The sequence below is a fragment of the Hoplias malabaricus genome, chromosome 4 (genome assembly GCF_029633855.1).
Source record: "Hoplias malabaricus isolate fHopMal1 chromosome 4, fHopMal1.hap1, whole genome shotgun sequence".
NCBI lineage: Eukaryota > Metazoa > Chordata > Actinopteri > Characiformes > Erythrinidae > Hoplias > Hoplias malabaricus.
This window is the reverse complement of record NC_089803.1, coordinates 21,603,951-21,626,730: the sequence shown is the minus strand read 5'-3', so window position 1 is coordinate 21,626,730 and position 22,780 is coordinate 21,603,951. Positions and strand designations below refer to the sequence as shown.

The 22,780-nt window shown below is 42.2% G+C and overlaps 1 protein-coding gene across 1 annotated transcript in view; it reads left to right on the top strand.

Annotated features, from left to right (window-relative positions):
* Window positions 1-2,825: 2,825 nt before the first annotated feature.
* The window catches only part of wu:fb13g09 (ATP-binding cassette sub-family C member 5), a 41,643-nt gene continuing 21,688 nt past the window's right edge, over window positions 2,826-22,780 (top strand). The window contains exons 1-13 of the mRNA XM_066667845.1: window positions 2,826-2,861; window positions 6,561-6,748; window positions 8,360-8,515; window positions 11,461-11,608; window positions 13,979-14,212; window positions 14,909-15,082; window positions 15,253-15,400; window positions 16,684-16,832; window positions 17,064-17,171; window positions 17,391-17,738; window positions 20,902-20,973; window positions 22,070-22,194; window positions 22,315-22,387. Of these exons, the coding sequence (XP_066523942.1) occupies window positions 6,570-6,748; window positions 8,360-8,515; window positions 11,461-11,608; window positions 13,979-14,212; window positions 14,909-15,082; window positions 15,253-15,400; window positions 16,684-16,832; window positions 17,064-17,171; window positions 17,391-17,738; window positions 20,902-20,973; window positions 22,070-22,194; window positions 22,315-22,387 (1,914 nt within the window). The 5' untranslated portion in view covers window positions 2,826-2,861; window positions 6,561-6,569. The remainder of the gene's footprint in view (window positions 2,862-6,560; window positions 6,749-8,359; window positions 8,516-11,460; window positions 11,609-13,978; window positions 14,213-14,908; window positions 15,083-15,252; window positions 15,401-16,683; window positions 16,833-17,063; window positions 17,172-17,390; window positions 17,739-20,901; window positions 20,974-22,069; window positions 22,195-22,314; window positions 22,388-22,780) is intronic.

Below are 22,780 nucleotides of genomic sequence, written 5' to 3'. Positions count from 1 at the left end.
GTGTGTTCTCCCTGTGTCCGTGTGGGTTTCCTCCGTGTGACTGTCTGTGAGGAGTGTGGTGTGTTATCCCTGTGCCTGCGTGGGTTTCCTCCGGGTGACTGTCTGTGAGGAGTGTGGTGTGTTCTCCCTGTGCCTGCGTGGGTTTCCTCCGGGTGACTGTCTGTGAGGAGTGTGGTGTGTTCTCCCTGTGTCTGCGTGGGTTTCCTCTGGGTGACTGTCTGTGAGGAGTGTGGTGTGTTCTCCCTGTGTCCGCGTGGGTTTCCTCTGGGTGACTGTCTGTGAGGAGTTTGGTGTGTTCTTCCTGTGTCTGCGTGGGTTTCTTTTGGGTGACTGTCTGTGAGGAGTGTGGTGTTTTCTCCCTGTGTCTGCGTGGGTTTCCTCCGGGTGACTGTCTGTGAGGATTTTGGTGTGTTCTCCCTGTGTCTGCATGGGTTTCCTCCGGGTGCTCCGGTCTCCTCCCACGGTACAAAAACACATGTTGGTAGGTGAATTGGCGACTCAAAGTGTCCGTAGGTGTGAGTGTGTGAGTAAGTGTGTGTCTGTGTTGCCCTGTGAAGGACTGGCGCTCCCTCCAGAGTGTGTTCCCGCCTTGCGCCCAATGATTCCAGGTAGGCTCTGGACCCACCGCGACCCTGAACTGGATAAGCGCTTACAGATAATGAATGAATGAATGAATGAATGAATGATAATAAGTTTAATTTATATAACACCTTTTTCACACTCAAGATTACATTGTGTTAATACAGAATTCATAAAAATGAAACTATGGTAATCTGTGGCATTAAAGCAACACCCAGAGATTGCTACATTAACTTGACTAATTACAGACTTGGATTTACATAGATTCTAAACACAGGGATTTATATGTGGTTCCCGGGATGGCAGGACAAACAGGTGTGTCCATAGACCATCTCCATAACACACCAAAACAAACACACACACACACACTAAATAGCCCTACATACTCTGCACACTACAAACTGCAACAAGTCTCTGTTGTTGGAATGTTTTTTTTTGGTAATATAAAGCGGGAACTTTAAGCATAACGGAAACTACTTTGCATTCGCCCCGAAGATACCCATGGGACCCCTGTGCCCACAGCAGTCTCAAAATAATTTTTTGTCTTCCTATTTTCATTCACACCTTCAAAGAACACGTATGAAACCTTAAAAGCCTTGAGATGTTCTCGGTTCTCATACCAGTGTAGATGGAAACTGCCCGTTAACTTTGCTAATTTTATATTTTTGGCAGATTAGTCAGATTAGTCACTGCTTCTCACATCAGTGCACCATGTGTAAAAATGTTCACATTTTACTTTTGTACTTGAGTTTGTTTATACTTTTGGCTCGCATTTAACTGAGTACACTTTAAAAAGGACCCCCACTGTCACTCCTGATTGTGTGTACATTTCTCTCCTCTGTTCACTGGCATGGCATCATCATTCTGGTCCTGAAACATCTATCGGCAAAGTGTTTCTTTAGTCATTACAGAAATATCACCAGCATCCAAAACACATCACATGCTGTTTTTGCTGATTGTTGATCTCTCTCTCTCTCTCTCTCTCTCTCTCTCTCTCTCTCTCTCTCTCTCTCTCTCCCTCTCTCTCTCTGTCTCTTTCTCTCTCTCTCTCTCTCTGTCTCTCTCTGTTTCTCTCTCTCTGTCTGTCTGTCTCTTTGTCTGTCTCTCTCTGTCTCTCTTTCTTTCTCTCTCTGTTTCTCTCTCTGTCTGTCTCTCTCTTTGTCTGTCTCTCTGTCTCTCTCTCTCTGTCTCTCTCTCTGTTTCTGTTTCTCTCTCTCTTTGTCTCTGTCTCTCTGTTTCTCTCTCTCTCTGTCTGTCTTTCTCTCTCTCTTTCTCTGTCTCTCTCTCTCTGTCTTTCTCTCTGTTTCTCTCTCTCTCTCTGTTTCTCTCTCTCTATCTCTCTGTTTCTCTCTCTCTCTCTCTCTCTGTTTCTCTCTCTCCCTCTCTCTCTCTCTGTTTCTCTCTGTCTCTCTCTCTGTCTCTCTCTCTGTCTCTCTCTCTGTTTCTCTCTCTCTCTCTCTCTGTTTCTCTCTCTCTCTCTCTCTCTGTTTCTCTCTCTCTCTCTCTCTCTCTCTGTTTCTCTCTCTCTCTCTCTCTCTCTCTCTCTCTGTTTCTCTCTCTCTCTCTCTCTCTCTCTGTTTCTCTCTCTCTCTCTCTCTCTCTCTCTCTCTCTCTCTCTCTTAGGGTTGTGTTTAGGAGAGTTAATATTAATCTAGTAGTACTTATGGAAAAGTTAATGGTAAGTCTCCACAAACGTAATGGAAATATATGTAATGTCCCCACTATCCACACATACAAGGTACGTGTGTGTGTGTGTGTGTGTTGTGACACTGGACAGAAGCCAAGTCTCCTCAGTAAAACGCTTCTGTTCAAATCCCGCGGTAAAAATCCGCCGGCCACGTGCGTTGTGCAGTCACCGGCCTCGTTGCCCGGGCGACGTGGAAAGCAGCCCAGTGACTGGTCAACGAGGGTTTGCGTCACGGAGGCAGCCGGGAATTCCGCGAGGGCTCAAGGCGCTGAAGGAGGATCGTGCTGAAGTTTGAGCGACGGTTGGGAGCGGGACTCTCCCCGTCACTGCGCCTCTTTATACGGACTCTTCTGGACCAGCGTCTTCATCTTTCTCAGGTTTCAACCTGTAGCCTACCTTCGTATCCAGAGTGTAGACATGTTGCTCTCCTGTAAGAGCCTGAGAGGCGGAGAAAGTATCATATTAACAGCAAAGGAGCTCCAAAGTTCAGTAGTGTTTTCATAATTAAAACTGAGTGAGAAGAGACGACCAGAAAGCTGGTGACTTTGAAAAGACCGGAGAAGTGAAAATCTCGGTCTCAGCAGCAGTCTGGCATGTAAGTTCCCATTTTCATTTTTCCCAGTATCATGGTTTCAGGGAAATGTTTTTGTTTGTGTGGTTGAGCCTTCACTACCTGCACCACTGGCACTGTCACATAAAGAGTCTATAGGCTTCATTTTAGATTCTCATGTTAGGTTTTGAACATGCTGCCACATGTCTAACCAGAAAGGAACATTCAGAACAAATTGCATACTTTTATGTAGTATGTAATTGTTCCTGGAAAACCAGTCAAAAAAGAGGAAGCACAACCTGTTTTGTGGCCTTCATTCCAGGGAACGTGTTAACGATGACAGTGCATTTTAATTAATAATAAATATTGACATAAAGCCCTGGGGATACATCCTGAGCAAGCTGTCAATATCATCAGTAAATATTACTATGTTCACAAAATCACTAATATTAGATAAAAACCAATCAGAAATATAACAAGTACATTTTTACTTGTGGTGTTGTGTTCTTTTAAACATTTCCAGAAAGTGTAGAATCAATCCTAGCTTTCAGCCAATGTCTGGTTTATATAATCAATATTCTTTAAATTTGAATAGTGACTCAAACAAATCTATGTCACCGCTGAAGGTATCGGTGTGAATTCTATAAATGATGGGAGTCTAGCTCTCAAGATCAACTTTATTAACATTTATATAACATATAACATTATAACAAGTTTGTGTGTCTGTGAGGAGTATGGTGTTTTCTCCCTGTGTCTGCGTGGGTTTCCTCCGGGTGACTGTCTGTGAGGAGTGTGGTGTGTTCTCCCTGTATCTGCGTGGGTTTCCTCCGGGTGACTGTCTGTGAGGAGTGTGGTGTGTTCTCCCTGTATCTGCGTGGGTTTCCTCCGGGTGACTGTCTGTGAGGAGTGTGGTGTTTTCTCCCTGTGTCTGCATGGGTTTCCTCCGGGTGACTGTCTGTGAGGAGTATGGTGTTTTCTCCCTGTGTCTGCGTGGGTTTCCTCCGGGTGACTGTCTGTGAGGAGTGTGGTGTGTTCTCCCTGTGTCTGCGTGGGTGTCCTCCGGGTGACTGTCTGTGAGGAGTGTGGTGTGTTCTCCCTGTGTCTGCGTGGGTTTCCTCCGGGTGACTGTCTGTGAGGAGTGTGGTGTGTTCTCCTTGTGTCTGCGTGGGTTTCCTCCGGGTGACTGTCTGTGAGGAGTGTGGTGTGTTCTCCCTGTGTCTGCGTGGGTTTCCTCCGGGGCTCCGGTTTCCTCCCACAGTCCAAAAACACACGTTGGTAGGTGGATTGGCGACTCAAAAGTGTCCGTAGGTGTGTGTGTGTGTGTGTGTGTGTGTGAGTGAATGTGTGAGTGTGTGTGTTGCCCTGTGAAGGACTGGCGCCCCCTCCAGGGTGTATTCCTGCCTTGCACACAATGATTCCAGGTAGGCTCTGGACCCACCTCGACCCTGAACTGGATAAGGGTTACAGATAATGAATGAATGAATGAACTTTGTGTGTGTGTTTTTATTTCGTTTATTTTTTTAATGCAAACAAGCTCACTGATTGGCAAGAGAAATGGTTTTGAATGAAAAAGATTTTGCCCATTTGTCCACAAGAGTGTTTGTGAGGGTAGACACTAATGTTGGATAAAAGGGCCTTGCTTAAATTCACCCAAACTCACTCAAACCTGCCTTTATGGTCCTTGCTTTGTGCACTGGGGCATAGTCATGCTGGAAAGAAGCATACAGTAGTCTCACATGTTTTGGTACATTGAAACATTAAGGTTTCCCCTCAGTGGATCTAAGGGGCCTAGGGTACCCCTGAAAAACAACGATATTATCACAGCATATAATAACTTTACAGTTGGCACAACATTAGACATTCATGTAAGGGTGAGAGAGAAACATTCTTTGAGCAGTGGAAACATGTTTTGTGCAATGCTTGATCACACTGGCATTCAGCAAACCCAAACTCATTCATCAGACTTCCAGTTAGAGAACTGTGATTAATCACAGGACTTCCGCTGCTCCAGAGTCCAGTGGCTATGTGCTTTACACCACGCCATCTGACTCTATGCATTGTGCTTAGTGCTGTAAGGCTTTCATGCAGCTGCACGGCCATTAAAAACCCATTCTGTCAAGCTCCTGGCTCACAGTTTTTGTGCCATTGTTAATGCCAGAGGAGGTTTGCATTTATCCAGTCGACAGAGCACTAGCGACTTTTCCACACTGTGTGCCTCAGAACTCTGCGAAACCGCTCTGTAACTTTAGGTGGTCTGTTACTTTGTGGCTGAGTTGCTGTGGTTCCTAACCTCTACCATTATTCAATGATACCACTCACATTTGATTATGGAATATTGAGGAGGGAAGACACTTGATTTCAATGAGCTCTTTAGAATGATCCACTCTTCCACAACTGTCTGTAAATGCAGATCTGCATGGCTAGGTGCCTGACTTTTTACATTTTTGCATATCTGTGGCAACGAGACTGAATGAAATAAAGGAATTCAGTGATAAGGAAGTTTGTCCCAGTACATTTGACCATAGTGTATTCTTCCTTTGACAACCCAGTGTTCAGCTTGCAGCGCCTCTTAAATTGACCTTGCCCTGTCTGGACGTCTGAATTTTATCAATAATAAAACACTTTGTCCGCTTTGTTATCTAGATTGAACTTCTCATTACGATACTTGGCTGGGATTTCAGGCTGATCTGCACAGGCAACACGCTCTTACTTGCACTGACCTTATCATGGCTTACGCCACAGAGGGATCAGTGACAGGCTGGTTGCCGGCTCCAGAGCTGGGCCTCTCACTGTCCTCAAGCCCTTGAATCCGCCAACTGCCATCTTTAAATAGATAAGCACTTTATATTTATACCCCCAGCTACAACCTGTGAGTCTCTGAGTCTCATGCTGTAGTTTGGCTACAAACTGCTGCAGTCAACAAATGGACAAGGCTTCCTCTCTCAGCAGATAGGGCTTTACAGGTCAGAATGGACCACACACGGTGCTTTTGTTCTTTTAGAGTTTTCCATTTAATCATTTTAATGCTGTTAATTGAAAGTTGATATACAATTTCTTAAGTTAATAAATGAACCATTCTATTTATTGTAGCTTATTTTCAAGAGGTTTACAAAAATTACTCCAGGGATATTCTTCCATACTTCCAAAGTTCATTCATAGCAGCATTTAGTACATTTTCTACTTCAATCCATTTTCTAGTTTAGATACTTTCATTTTTTCACGTTTTTACTTTGACTCCTGCTTCAGATCAGAAAAATAGAGCTTGATTTTCTCCTGTCTCTCAGTGAAAACTGGACAGTGTTTGATTGGCTACTGGGTTTTATATTTTCTCTGTATTTTATAAATGTTTTGGTCTCCACTTCCAGAAACTCCTTATTAAAATACAAAGTGCCTCACAGAACTGGCTTGTAACTAACTCACTCATTTATATTTAGGGTTTGTACCTCAAGGCTGTTCCTCAAACATTTATATATTTAGGGAACTGATCCAAAAAAGGATGCCAGTTTGTTTCTCGTAAATTACACTCTTTGCACTTCTATCTTTCTTAAATCTTTGGTACACTGGAAGGCTCCAATAATTATTAGTAGTAGTATTATTAATAGTTTGAATAGTTGAAATAGCTCAAAAAAAGTGATAAACCCATGCTTGTCATCTAAAAGATGGTGTCTTGTGTTTGAAAAGTAAAGAAACTCTTCTTCTGTCTTTTTGCATATCAATAATTAACTGCTTGTCTGTGTTTGTTAGAAAGCAGTAATGTATCCAGATGCACTGGAAGCTGCTGGCCGGATTGAGGGCTTACCTATGTCCTCCCCGGAGACCCTCCCAGACCTGGAGGAGGAGGAGGAGGGGTCCGACCTGAACCCTGAACAAAAAAGGAGAGTTAGATATCGTCATAGTCTGCAATTACTGAAGCCTTTCAGAATCACTAACAAGTAAGAGTCCACAGCTGTGTTGGTAGATTGAGCGTGTCAAGATATGCAGAAAAGTGCTCTGCCCTTGTGTAGGAAGACAAGTGTAAGAGTGGAGAAGGCTGAAGGAGGCCTTGATAAGCAGGCCCTTATCCCCCTCTCACAGAATGCGCAGTATTTGAACACACACTGGCTGATAAACCGTCTGTGAACTTTTTCACTGCACTGCAACAGTTCTGTGAGAGACCTGTAAAGTGCTGTTCAAACACAAGTGCACAATTCATCTTCAATTTGGCAACAAAAACAGAACTCTCTCAGTCTCCGCCTTTCCCTCAAGACCGTGGAGTTTTCAGTGGAACAGCCTGGTGTCTAGTCAGGCTATGTTTCAATTTTCATTAATTGATCTCAGTGTATCATATGCTTTTGTTATTGTGATGAATTGAACTGTACATGGTGTAAAACATACATTTACAGGTTTATGCAGAAGTCCACATATGCAGAACTGGGTTTATATATATATATATATATATATATATATATATATAGTTTTTCTCCTTACTGTAGGAGACTCTACCCTTCTGGGAATTTTTTCTGTAGATAAGAGAACATTTGCATGAAGATTTGATTAAATTCAGCCATGTAAAACTTCATGACGCCCTTTACTATGATTAATATTTAAACATAAATGCCACACATGCCATTTTTTAAAACATACCATTCCAGGGAACACAGTAACACTCTTCCACAGTCTGAGGATTGTGAGCTTTATACACACACCAACACATACTTTGAATTGGACGTTGTGACTTTAGATTCCTGTGCAGCTACCTCACAGTGCCCCATTCAAATGCTCAAGTGGTCTCCAAACATTTTCTGTATTGACCCCTTTTGTAAATATTTTTGAGCCCCCCATTCCAACACACACACACATCTTTGGTTTCCAGACTCTAGTGCAGTTTGTTTCAAACAAAGTTGAATTTGGAAAAGTGGACATGTGTCTCACTCATTTGCCTTGCTGTCATCCACCCACCCGAAATAGCTCTGTGCCCAACACAGTGTCCCCCATTTTGGGAACCACTATTAATCATTCATTCATTATCTGTAACCCTTATCCAATTCAGGGTCTTGGTGGGTCCAGAGCCTACCTGGAATCATTGGGCGCAAGGTGGGAATACACCCTGGAGGGGGCGCCAATCCTTCACAGGGCAACACAGACACACACATTCACTCACACACTCACACCTACGGACACTTCGCCAGTCCACCTACCAACGTGTGTCCAACACCCGGAGGAAACCCACGCGGACATGAGGAGAACACACCAACTCCTCACAGACAGTCACCCGGAGCGGGAATCGAACCCACAACCTCCAGGTCCCTGGAGCTGTGTGACACTACCTGCTGCACCACTGTGCCGCCCCACTATTAATCAGTGCTTTTCTATATAGATTATACAAACTGTGCATGTGCGTGTGTGTTTGAATGCCTGGGTCACAAATGTTTCCGCCCATTCAAACGTTCAAAAACTTTAAAACCTTATAATAAGCACAGGCTCATTTTGTTTAAAATTATACTGACATGTAATAAATGTTATGAGCACCATGGTCTAATTGGTCGTGGCCATCTTCTTTATAGACATCAGCACCCTGTAGACAATGCTGGCCTCTTCTCCTTCATGACCCTGCAGTGGCTCTCTCCACTGGCCTGGAAAGCCCACCGAGCTTCATGCCTCAGCATTGAGGACATGTGGGGCCTGTCCTGCCACGAAGCGTCAGAAACCAACTGCCACAGGTGAGCCGTCATCCAGCAAAGGCTATTTTTACACTGCAGCGTGGGAATTTCACTCACAGAGCCTGATCAGGAATTCCCATCATGTTTGCCAAAGCACAGCTTCAACATGAACAGTGAAAGTAGAAAACACCACCTGGGCCAAGGACATCGTCACAAGGCTGGTGTGTGTGTGTGTGTGTGTGTGTGTGTGTGTGTGCCACGAGTCAGTGTGGGAATCCCTGGAGTCACAGCAGGAAATCATGGCTATTCCCCCTAACCCCCTCCTGTGTTCTGTAAGTGGGCAGCTTCCTGCACATGGGTGTTATTAATAGCAAGGATTAGAGATTAGACAGAGACAGAGAGAGTGTTATCCTCAGTGGGTTCAGTGGAGCGGTTATGTCATTACCACCCCAGTCTCTCACCAGTGAGCTGCTTTTTGACTCAAGGCAGGGCTGACACTGTGAGCATCTGGGGAGTTAGGGTTTAAATCTCTGACTTCACAAAAATACAATAAAATTGTGATGCCACAGTGACTCAGTTTTGTTGGTTTGATATAGGTCTTTTATAATACATTGCAGAGAAAGATTTGAATGCAGGGCCATTTTACACACTAATGAAATACAGAAAATGCATGAAATTATTTTAAACTGCCAGATGGTTTTAATTTATTTAAAACTGTGCTGCTCTAATAAACCATCAGTACTGACTGCTAATGATGTCCCTTGTGGGGATTTTAAAACCCTGCAAAACTTGAATGTGTCAGTCATCTAAAAAATCACCAGTGCCACAATAAATAAATATTTTCATCCTTTCTGTTATATGTACTTCATTCTCATACAATGATCTGCTCAAGAACGGGGCACTGGTGACCTCTTAATCCATGATTTTGGAATGGCTAGCTTGGTTAAGTTCCTGGTTTGGTGGCATGTGACCTGCTATAAAAAGGGGCAGCAGCCAGTCGGTACAGTCTCACTCATGCAGTTTGTGTCTCAGCTAAAGAGGATGTGTGCTCTGAGTGTGTTGCTTACATTTTAGTTCAGGGTGTCGCACACACTCCCACATACACACTCACACCTGTGGACAGTTTGCACCAGCATGTGTTTTTGGACTGTGGGAGGAAGCCCATGCAAACACAGGAGAACATACCAAAGTCCTCACAAATTGTGATGATAATAGCTCTAATTGTTTTTAGTGAAATCAATAGCCCAGGAACCATCGTGAGTGCATGCTCGACTAAATAATACTAAAATTGGTTTTAATGGATTGTAACAGTCCAAAATTGATGCGATTAAATCTCCATCTTCAGGTCATTGGATCACAATGCACTGATTCATTCTTTACCCCTCTACTGTGAAGCAGTCGGTGCATGGAAACAGCAACTAATCTGTAATTGCTCAGGGTCACTGCCTGTTTGTACGTCTCATAGTTATTCAGTGTTTATAAATGGAGGAGATAAGTGAGTGCGTGGAGCCAAGCTTTTACGTTGTTTCTTCTTATCAGATGGCAGATAGGGGCATGACAGCTAGGCTCCTGCTGCTCTCAGTCATCACCTGAGAGGAGAATCGGATGTTACTTTTTACCACACCACGCCTCCGAGTCTCAGTCTCTAGCTGCTGGCTCGCGGCCAAACTTAACAGGGACGTGTTAAGCAGTCGAGTGTGTGTGCAGCCGTGTTGGTGTGAAGGCATGAAAGCATTGAGGTTTGACTAGAACTCTAGAACACTTATGTAACTTGTCTTCAAACACAGAGCGGCTCAGAGAAGTATGGGAATTGCTGGTTGCGATTGCTGCCGTTTTTATCGCCCCCAAATCAAGGCTTGGGAATATGTCTCTCTTCGAAATAAAAGATAAGCTAAAATTCACCAGAGGCCACGTCCTCGTTTGAGGTTGAGAGGCGCGGGAGTGGAATTTCTAAGCCCAATCCTCGAAAGGCCGCGACAGATCTTTGGCATGGATGTCTCTCTCGGGCGCATCTCAACTTGAAACCCGCACATCAAAGTCTCCCCATAATTGTAGATTGATCATTCATTTTGCAACAGAGCAGTTCAGTGAACGAATGCGATATGAGCAATCTTATCAGATCCAAGCGCTGTTTCTGTACTCAGATCCACTTTTTGATTCTCTCTTTCCATTTCTGTTTAGTTCCCTCTGGTGAATGTCAGATTTTGTAGGTGGGGGCTTTGGGGCTTGTACTATGTAATATTGGGGAGCTATTTCTGAAATTGTGATTTGACTGTGTGATATTTTTAAACAAATGTGATTAAATGTCTATTAACCCAGATCGTTTTTATGGTGGACATGAAGAGTACAATAAAGCAGCTGTGAACATTCATTGAGTTTTAAAATGACTTCCCACATGTGGTTGTTAAATCAATAACTCATATATCAAGACATGTTTGATGTATGAAGTTAGCTTCCTCAGGAAATACAAGACAAATACAAGGTTAGCTTGTTGAGGAGTATCCGACAGACTAGGATTAGTTTGCTTAACCATTATTAACATCTGTCTACAGTCCCAACATTGTGCAGTGTTCATCATCAGTAAACTGTAGGTTTAATCCCTGCTGTCAGAGACATCTGTGGCCGGGATTCAAAGAAAACAAGTGTCACTCTCTGTGTTTTATTAGGAATGGTATGTCCTCTCCAACCCTCTTGCTACACAATGCTAGCCCACAGAGGCTATTTTTACCTGATATCACAGAATTGACAGTTAGGGTTCTCCTCAATGCTTGTTGAAGCTAATGATGTTGTTGTCATGAAACTCTGAACACAGGCCTTCATGCCTTTTCCCTGCTAGACTACTGGAATTGTGGGATGAGGAGACCTAGCTAATATGTTATAATAGAATTATCCCCCAATTAATACAGAGATTAAATTAGGTGGGGGGGAATCCATCTACCAAACTATCAACTGTTCTGTAATATATGCTGTGTGTTTGTTTTTTTATGTTTCATGGCTGTTCTCAGGCTGGAGGCTCTGTGGCATGAGGAGCTGAAGAAAAAAGGCAAAGATGGGGCGTCTCTCTGCCGAGTTTTCTGGAGGTTCTGTCAGACCCGCACCCTGGTGGCTGTCTTCTGTCTCCTTATCACCATGGTGACTGGCTTTGTTGGACCTGTGAGTGGCAACCAGCTCGTGGGCTTTGTTATATTCACATTACGCAGTTACTCAGTACTTGATTTATTGTTGTAGTGCTGTTTGAAAATGACATCTATGTGTTTTTATCATTATTATCTTCACCGTCTAGTTTGCACTGATAAGCAAAGGGAAGTGTGATGAAGTCTAATCTGACTAGTCATTTGTTTCACATTTGTGTGAAATATTTATTTGCATTAGTATGTAATGTGAATATAGCATTATTTTCTTGTATTCATTTTTCTTCCTGTTTTATTAATCTAACTGCTTGATAACCAAGGTGACTTATTCATTATAAGTATAATTTATGGTTCAGTTCTTAGCCTATTCATGAATCTTTTACCAGTGCAGTTTAATAATGTCCCTAATATTTTGCTGCATTCACACATGCAGATTTCAGTATTTGAGGTTTCCTTTGGTATTGTATCATTTAGTATTTTTGGTTCATGCCGATTTAAAAAAAAATACTGTATTTTCAGCAATCCACGTTGGTCCTTTTTGTTTTTCAGACTATTGCAGGCTTAAGCTTTATTTCCGCTGACACCTCACCTGATATCCACTCTTAGACAAACTGATCTGATGCATGTGGCATCAGCTGTTCAGGGTTAAGATTGAGTGGATACTGAATGGACACTGATTGGTGTTGGTAATCTCGACACTGAGTAGCACCTTTGTTTGCTTAGTTTGTGTTTCAAAGAGGTCACAAAGGGCCCTGTACACGTCTCAACCCCCTAATAGCATTAGCTGAAATTAACTCTTGCATAATGGCACATTTACTTCTCACTGCCAAGCCCATTAAATAATGTTCACAAAGGTCAGCTGCTGCCAAACCTGCACACATTGTATAATGCTTAAATAGCTTTTAATGGTCGCCTCTTTTTGGCTCACACTAACATAACATAATGAAAGCCTCATTATCATTAGTCCTGTCAAAGAATTGACCAATTAGCTGTTGCATTTGCTTGAATTCCCTTTAATTCAATGCAACTGTGATTCCATTGTAAGTAATTGCCACAGTAGAGGATCACTGTAGGGTGCTGGACTCGGTTTTGGCAAAAAGTTTGTACACCAAATTCTCATTTAAGAATTTTAGTTTACCTCCATGAACTGGGGGCTAGCAATGCTGCAGTTAAGTGTAAATCATTTACACCACACAAAACTTTTTAGAAAGGGTCGAAAAAATTACACAAAACTAAGAAATAGCACCCCCTTATGGAGTAGTCCCAATATATGAGCGAGTATGTGATAAATTGCACTCTTCTAAAAACATGAATGAGTGAGTGAGTAAGTTACAAGGCAGTTCGATGAGGTACTTAACATATAGTGCATATTTTTATTGAACATATTGTGATATTGTTATATATATTTCCAAGTAGAGACCAGTCTAAACAGACGTTATGTACAAGTGAATTCTTTATACAACCCCAAATCCAATGAACAGGCCTCAAATTCAAAATGAGTGAATATTTAAAAAAAACAATAAGGTTTATCCGTTTGAACATTTAATATCTTGTCTTTGTAGTGTATTCAACAGAATAAAGGTTGAAAAGTATTTGCAAATCTTCATATTCTGTTATTTATGTTTTACACAACGTCCCAAGTTCATTGGAATTTAAACGAGCTGCAAATAGAACATAATATTCCAGAAATTTGGTTTGAATTTTTAAAATAAATTTGAAGGGATATATTTCCACACTTCCACAAAGGTTGGTATTAGCAGTTGTTTTTATATTGTGACTTTCACAAACCAAGTAATCAGACACACAATGATGTTATGATCTGGGCTCTGCGGTGGCTAGTCCATTGCGCTGACACCACCAGCATCTTCTTTGCTAGATTTATACATTTTCTATTGCTTTTTTGTTTCCTTTTTTCACTATTAGCTTTTTGACAGCTATCTCTGGTCTCTGACTTTTGAATAATATTATCCTGTATGTATTTTCTAGTATTTATACTAATTTATACCAACATTATATCAGAAACACATGTTATTTTGATTCACTTTGCAGGTTTACAACGTCTGGCTCTAGTCCTTCTGTAGTGTAGAATGCACCATCAGGCAACTGAACAGAAATTATTTGTGCAGTGGACCATTCTCAGCAAAAAGTGGTGCTGACATGGTAAAGTGGGTGGTGCTGGATCTTGTGTATCACAGCACTGTTTGCAGGGGAATTTTTACACATCAGCATCAATCCTTGGTGCAAGTGTCTCCCCCGTCCAAATATGTCTAGTCAGTAGAGGCCCTGTGGTCAGAAGCTGACTTATAAATGAATTAACTGTTCGTCTGTATATTTTTCCTTTTAACTCAGTCTCTCCTGTTGTCTTGTGTTCCATGGTGCTGTGTCTTCACAGGCTCTGCTTATCCGAGAACTGTTAGAGTATTCTCAGAGCTCTGAGGTGTGGCTGCTCTATGGCTTGGCTCTGGTTTTTGGTGTGTTCCTCATGGAACTGGCACGCTCCTGGTCTCTTGCCCTCATGTGGGCTGTGAACTACCGCACCGCTACCCGTCTGCGAGGGGCAGCGCTCACATTTGCCTTCCAGAAAATCCTATGTCTTCGCAGCACTAAAGATATCAGCACTGGGGAGGTAATGGCAGAGAGAACTGCTTGCTGTTTACAGAGAATGAATGCACATGTTTTATTGAGTCTTATGGTTTTGATATTGAAACTGAAATTTGAAAGAGTGAAATAAATCCCATTTTAATTGCATTTTTGTTTAGAACTATCAGTTTCTAATAATAATTTCTGCATGTCATGTAGCACTGCTTAGTAGTGTATTTTATTTCATAGTTTAGGAGGCTGTGTATTGTTCTGATTTTGTCTTCTGGGACTGTGCACAGAGCACAATACTTTTAAAAGAACCACTTTGTAAAAAGATGCTGAAATGCTGGTAATAAACAGAAGAAATTTGGAGCTAGTTTATATTGTTAAAAAAAAGGGGGGGGGCATTCTAAATGACTCATTGGTAGCATTTTAATTTTTGGATGAGGAATTTAATTTGAAGTGTATTGCAGCTTTTGTTTACTCTGTGCTAGACTTGTTTCTTAGCATTACATTTAAGAGCAATTTTCATGGTGGATTAGTGTTCAAATCTTTGGGGTAGTTTCATCCATGCTTGTATGGCTTCCTTCCATGTCCTGCAGACATCAGAGTTCATTCCTGTCATGTCTGACCTAATTATAGCTTGGCCGTTTGTAATAATCTGTTTAGAATGTTGTGTGTGAACTCAATGTGCCGTGGTACACTTTCCATGAAGCTGACACTGAGACTGCTGTGTGTTTAGCTGGTAAACCTTTGCTCCAATGACGGCCAGCGGCTCTATGAAGCTGTGATTACGGGCTGCCTCCTGGCTGGGGGACCTCTGGTGGGCCTTATGGGCTTGTCTTACACCACGTACTTCCTGGGACCTACAGCACTTATTGGGTCGGCTGTCTTCATCTTCTTCTATCCCTCAATGGTGCGTAATAACAGAACCCTCATGAAGTTTTACTTTCTATTACTATTAAAAGAACTTCTTAAAAAGAACTCAGTTACTTCTTAAAAGAACTTTGCTATTGAAAGAACTCAGTTAAAAAAAGCTCTTTCTGTTCTTCCCTTACACTCCTTGGTTTCCATGTTGTCCTACAGATGCTGGCCTCACGCCTTACTGCCTACTTCAGGAAAAAATGTGTGGTGGTCACCGACCGGCGCGTCAGGCTGATGAATGAGATCCTCAGCTGCATCAAGTTCATTAAGATGTACTGCTGGGAATCAGCCTTTGCCAGCAATGTCCACAGTAAGACACCGCAACACCCTCCCTTGCTCTCCACCCACACAGAAAGGAACACTGACTCAACTCACTCTCATTTCCTTCTCACTCCTTCCTCCTTCCTTACTAGCATCTTTTTACCCAGTTTGAATATTCTACCATTTATTCTGTGACCATTTAAGGCTCCACTAGGGCAGTCACCCTCATAAAATTGTAGCTGAAAAGAAGTAGCCTTTTAGTTAGCGATTGTGAATAACAGCGTTTTTGTCTTTTATAGAAGTATCAACCTCAATAAGTTTTATTCTTAGCTGTCAGTACTGACACTAATTGTAATGAGGCAACTGCATAATCATTTTTACAGGCCTATTTAATGCTCTTTGGCCCCCAGTATGGAAGGGCTTTACTTCGCTTTGTTAGCTCCAGTGCTGAGAAGATGAAAGTTTGAATAGGTGGGGTTTTTATAGTGGGCACATGTCATTTTGATGTTTAATCTATGATGTAATTGCCATAATCATGGATGCACTACCATGTCATCTGGTATTTGGGTGATCAGTCAAGCATCCATAATGAGGAACCGCATCACCTGCTTTGGTAATAAATTCCCTCACATTAATTTATATCCATCTTATAGTCCGTAGTCCAGGTTTTCATTCCAAGCACATATTTCCTGCACATTGCCTTGCATTTGAATTACACACATCAGAGATGCACTGGAGGGGGTTTCTGGAGATTATGGCTGTGGCTCTGTGTTGTTTTATGGTGCATAAGTAGGAGCCACTGGATTTGATCCAGAAAGATGCTGGCTCACTCATTCGCTCGCAGCCTTTCAGAAGACAAACACTACAATGGCACGCGGAGGGGGCAACGGGGTGCCTGGACCACGGCCAGAGGCTCACGACACTCATGCAGCACTTCATCCTGCTTTAGGCCTCGAGGCACGGAGATCAGTCTCCCTGCACTGCTTCTCCTGCTGCCGCCTGTGTTGTGTTTGCTGGAAACAAAGCCTGGCCATTATAAATGAGCAACCGTGAACACTCTCGGCATTGAGCACTACAAAACAGAATCACTATGTTTTCCTATTACACATGCTCTCTCTCTCTCTCATCATTTCTTTTGCTTCTCTGTCCTTCTATCTCTATCATTCCCTTGCTCTACCACTATTCCTTCTTTCTATTCACTTCCACTCTCTTGCACTCTCATTCTCACTTACTCTGTCTTGCTATATTTTCTCTCTTTTTTCCTTACTCTCCCTTTATTTCTCTCTAACTGAATCACCCCCCCCCCCTCTCTCTTTCTCTCATTCTGCATAGAGGTGAGATCAGAGGAAAGGGGGATATTGGAGAAAGCTGGTTTTGTTCAGAGTCTGACGGTTGGCGTCGCTCCAATCGTGGTTGTAATTGCAAGTGTGTGTACGTTCACTCTGCACATGGCTCTGGGCAATGATCTCACTGCAGCACAGGTATGTTCAAGCATTTCATAGTGAGAGAGTTATTATATATATATATATATATATATATATATATATATATATATATATATTTATTTATTTATTTATTTATTTATTTTCCTTGAATGATAAATGTAGTTGTGAAAAACTGATAAACACAGTGAAACAGAAGAATATATTTCTACCTCTGACTGTCAACCTGTGTCTGTCTCACTGCTTTTATCCCCATATCTTGTTCTGCAGGCTTTCACTGTTGTGGCTGTCTTCAACTCCATGACCTTTGCCCTAAAAGTCACACCCCTGGCAGTGCGCTCCCTATCGGAGGGTTCAGTCGCTGTCAAAAGATTTCAGGTGAAAGACCGCATGCATACACACACACACACACATAAGCACTGAAACATATTTTATGTTAGCTTCTGTTGGAGGAAACTTGTGTTATGTTAGCTTATAGATGTATGCATTAACTAGTGTCTAGCTGAGTGACTGAAGGACAGACAGGTCTACCCTACCCACCAAATGAGAGCAACCAACTACAAACTCAGTGCCACTGCTTCTTTTCAACTCTCACAGAGGCTGTTCATGTTGGAGGACCGGGAGTCCGTTTCTGTCAAGATGGAGAATCCTGAGAATGCAGTGGAGTTCCGGGATGCTACACTGGCGTGGGAGAAAGCTCGCCCCCCAGTGTGCAGAGGTCATGCAAGCCGTAAAAGAGGAGGCATGAAGAGAGTGTTGAGGAGGGAGAAGCTCAGTCTATACATCAGCGCAGAGGAGGACATAAGCAAAGGTGATGGCCCAAATGCCCAGCACCTTCTCACACATATGGAGCAAGAGAGTCCTCAGAGCACCATCTCCTCCAGCCAAAGCATCCGCCCACTGCTGCAGAAAACCCTGCATCGCATCCAGCTACACATCCGCAAGGTACCGCAAAGCCTCCTCACACTGCAGCACTGTCAGAATAGAAAACTGGTCAAATCATCTAATAATTGTTGAAAAATTGGGAAGGAAAATGTTCTTAACTCTTAAAACCTGGTTTTAAAAGCACACCTGGTTTTCAACCAGCCTAAAAGAACACATGTCACGCCCCTATTAATTGAGCTGCATTGGCTACCCTTAGATGTTCGCATCAAATTTAAATCACTAATGATGGCCTTCAGAGTATTCACGGGTTCTGCTCCCATCTCCCTCAATAGACTCTTAAAACCATACGTTAGCGCCCGCCCTCTCCGTTCCTCAAAGGAGCGCCAACTAACACGGCCAACCCCCCGTACAGGTCAGTCGAGGCTATTCTCATCTCTGGTACCACGCTGGTGGAACGAGCTTCCAAGCACCTTCAGAGCAACAGAAACCCTCTCCGCATTCAAGAAATCCTTGAAAACCCAGCTCTTCCGAGAGTATCTTTTGCACTGAAAGTCTTTCTTTAATGCACTTATTACTTCCTGGCATATTGCACTCAATATAAGGTAATTTGTATAAATTGTGCTGTAGTTTGAATGTTAGATCCTCTTTTGTAAGTCACTTTGGATAAAAGCATCTGCCAAATGCATAAATGTAAATGTAAATGTTTGGTTTGACAGGTTCCCTGCTCACACTAGACCTTTTCATTAACAGACTAGCTGAATCAATGGGGTGAAAGAAACCCACCAAACTGTGCTGGTTAACTGGTGAACATTGTTAAAAAAAAACATATACACATTTATTAATGTTCATTTTAAACCAGGGGTGTCAAACTCATTTATCACAGAGGGCCACATTAGCATAATGGTTGCCAGATGTAACTGTAAGACAGTATAAATGTAACCAAATGTAATGTAGAATAAATGTAAGTACGTCTTAATGTTAAATAACTCTGAATTTATTACTTATTCAACTTAAAATATTTGCATAGATGTAAAAATATGTTTGCTTGTTGCTCTGTTAACAACATAAATTAGTTATGATCTTCAGCATACACTGCTTCAAAAATTCACCCCCTGAAAAAGACTTAGACGCGCGAGCGATTTCTTCAGCTACAGTAAAGCTAGCTTTCACAGCTGCTTTGGGCCGTAACTCTCTCTTGTGAACATATTCTGTTGTGATCGCAGTTTGCCTTTTAATTCTTGTACAATTTGTTGCTTCCTTGAAGGCTAACTTTGGCATACTTAGCTCCGTGTTTGGTATCAAAGTGCAGACCTAAATTGTAATCCTTGACAACTGCCACCGCCTCATAACACAAAAGACAGAGACCAGTTTTTCTCCTTGAAGCACAAACATGTATCCGCCTTCCTATCTCTCTTGAAACTTCCATTGACATTAATTTTTCTTTTCCTAGACATTTTGGGATGTTGAGTTTGACACATATGTTTTAAACAATCTTGGTCCATTTCTACTGATGCAATTTTTATACACACAATCCCATTGACAGCTGGTGACTTGATGATGGTGTGTTTTTCAGATGTGAAGTCCCAAAGATTTGGTAGCAACAACTGTTTATTTCTTCAACATTGTCATGAATATAGGACTGAGTAAATAATTTTGACTGTGTAGTTCCAACTGCTTTTCATTTTTGAAGGAAAACTATTACTAGTACTGAGACAGTGGCAAGACCTGTCCTCCTATACTCGTTATCTAATTTTATCAGCTCCTGCTCTTTAATTTCTACAGTTAAAGTCTGTAGTTCATTTATTGCTCTGCATACGTTGACCTATTTCATCCTGTTTTTCAATGGTCAGGACCCCCACAGAGCAGGTAGGATGTGGGTGGTGGACTATTCTCTGTGCTGCATTGACACTGACGTGGTGGTGGTGTGTTAGTGTGTGTTGTGCTGGACTGCTGGACAAGTAGGAACTGTTAGTTCAGCTGTATTTCACAGAGAGAACTTAAGGTAGTGCTACTGTTGTTAAATCAGCCATATTTCACAATTTGGTTTGTTAACTAAATTTGGAAGAGTTTGGCACGTTTCCACCGATATAAACTGGTTTGTTCCCAGCTGGAACCAAAGAACAGTAAGTTCTTCAGTGTGAACTATGACTGAAAAATAGGAAATAAGACAGGAACACACACAATTTGTGTTTCTGGAGCTGTGTTTGACCATTTTCACCATGCACATTAGCCAGAGACTCAGCTCGGCGTTGGTTAGTTCACAAGCTCAGCAGGACGGCTCAGAACTCAGTAACTTTACACACACATTATATCTCATAGAGAGAGGAGGACTGCTGTCCTTGTGAGTGTGTGTTTTTGCCTGAAAAATTGTAAAGGAAAGTGGTGTGGAGACATTTTGTGGCGTTAGTGTGTTTATAAAACTCCATATAGCTCCATACAGCCTTCTAAAACTTCATGTACTTTAACCAGTTACATTGAATAAATGAGTAATTGTAATTCTTAAAATCAACACAATGGTCTTGGTCTTATTTGTTCTTTGGTGGTAGATCATCTAGGTTTTATTTTTAAATTAAATGAACAAGAAAAACATTGATCCATCCATCCATTCATTATCTGTAAGCTCTTATCCAGTTCAGGGTCGCGGTGGGTCCAGAGCCTACCTGGAATCATTGGGTGCAAGGCAGGAGTACACCCTGGAGGGGGCGCCAGTCCTTCACAGGGCAACACACACACTCACGGTCACTTTTGAGTCGCCAATCCACCAACGTGTGTTTTTGGACTGTGGGAGGAAACCGGAGCACCCGGAGGAAACCCACACGGACACGGGGAGAACACACCACACTCCTCACAGACAGTCACCCGGAGCAGGAATTGAACCCACAACCTCCAAGTCCCTGGAGCTGTGTGACTGCGACACTATCATTTCTGCATTTAATACCTGCCCTCCATATTTTCCGTACATAATAAAAACCACATGTAAACAGAGACATTTATATGAAGCACCAAATCTTCCAATGACAAGGGGATGTATATTGGGCATATTGGGCTTGCCTGTTTTCTTTTTGCTTTTGTTTTCATTTGTTTCCATGCTTTTTACAGAAATGTGTTAAAAAAAATTATATTTTTGCCTTTAGCAAATTTGTTAATCTAAGGCTCATTTAAAGCTGTGCCTTCTGTAAGCTGGAGTCAGGATGACGGTTGACTGGTGTTTGTGTGTTTTCAGGGGGCTCTGGTGGGAGTGTGTGGAGCTGTGGGCAGTGGAAAAAGTTCCCTGCTGTCTGCTCTTCTGGGACAGGTGATCACACTGCACATCAGAACATTTTCTTTCTTCAGTCTATGCTGTGAAATGCCCCCTTATCTCTGTGAGGTTACACTGATGCTCAGCTCCAGCCAGCTCCCTGCACACATGAGCCAGGTGATCAAGAACTGAAAGCTTGTGGGGAGTGAACTGGAAGCTGGAACAGATAAAGAAAGTAGACTGACTGGTAATACCTGCCCGCCAGATAAAATGTGGCTGTTTTTGACACAAAGCTTTTCACAATCTACCACATGTAATGGAGCTTGTTTTCCTTCTTGGGTTGTAATAACACAGTAAAGTGTAGAGGAGGGAGGTATGAAACTGTGTGAAAACAAAGCTTACTAACCACATGTATCAATACAAAGAGAATGTTGCAATCCTGTTTAACTGGATATAGTGCAGTGCATTGTTTGATAGGGATCTCATAACTGTGTCTGCACTAGAGCTTTATATCTGTTCCAACTAATATTCCATTAAAAAGAAGAATTAATTAATTATGGTGATAAATACCATGTAGCAAGTAAATAACCTGCCCTGTGACGGACTGGCGCCCCCTTCAGGGTGTGTCCCTGCCGTGTGCCCAGTGATTCCTGGTAGGCTGTGGACCCACAGCGACCCTGAATTGGATAAACGTTACAGACAATGAATGAATGAAAAAAAAATAGAAAATGTTCTAAAGAATTGTGATTTTAGATTTTAGCTTAGAATAAATCTGCTTACACTTAATAAAGATTGGTAAACACACTCGAAGGAGAACCCTAATTCTACACTAAAAATGGAATCACCACAACTCAGAGGATGTTCACCTTATAGCAGAAAATTATTTGGTGACTTATTTGGGAGTTGTTTATTTTCTACAAAGTAAAAAGCTGGAGGAATATACTCTTAAATGTGTGGAGATCATAATATTTACCTGGGGAAATGCCCTCTTCATTACTGACACTCTTAGAATTGTGCTGAGTGATGGATTCAAGTGGCTGAAGCAGAATTGTTGTAATAACTACCTACATTTCTCTCTCTCTCTCTCTCTCTCTCTCTCTCTCTCTCTCTCTCTCTCTCTCTCTCTCTCTCTCTCTCTCTCTCTCTCTTATAGATGACCTTGCTCGCTGGAACTGTAGCTGCAGATGGGGGCTTTGCTTATGCAGCCCAGCAGGCCTGGATCTTTAACAGTTCCCTGAGGGAGAACATCCTGTTTGGGAGGGAGTACATTGAGGAAAAGTAAGGTTCGCTCCATGGGATTTCTGGGAAAGTGAGAACAAATCAAGGCTTATTTATATAAGCTTGTAAAACTACATTAGTGTTTTACATTCCCTTGGTGCTGTGCTTTTCTCACATCAGGTATAACGCAGTTCTGGAGGCCTGCTGTTTAATTCCTGATATTACAGCGCTACCTTACGGTGACATGACTGAGGTAATTATAGTCTACAAGATTCAAAATGCCATTTCAGGCCTCGCCAGAATGAGTTTCATCGTAAAAATGCTTTTTCAAGCTTTTCACTGCCATTCCCCTATGAACTGTTGTAAGTAAAACTGATCTACAGGCTTTGCACTTTGCTGTTGTGAGTGCTTTTTTGGTTCTGCTCCTAAGGAGCACTCTTCTCTGCCCTACGCACACACAAACACGTGAATAATAACTTTTCATCCACAACTATACCAAAGCTTTGTGCTTCTGCAGATGGAGTGAGCAGTGAGATCTCAGTTTATATATAAAACTAAAGCCTGAGCTGATATTCATGGTCCAGTGCAGTAGAAGAAATCCCTGATGTCTTATCGTGAACGGCAGCCTGTCTCCTGAAACCCTGGA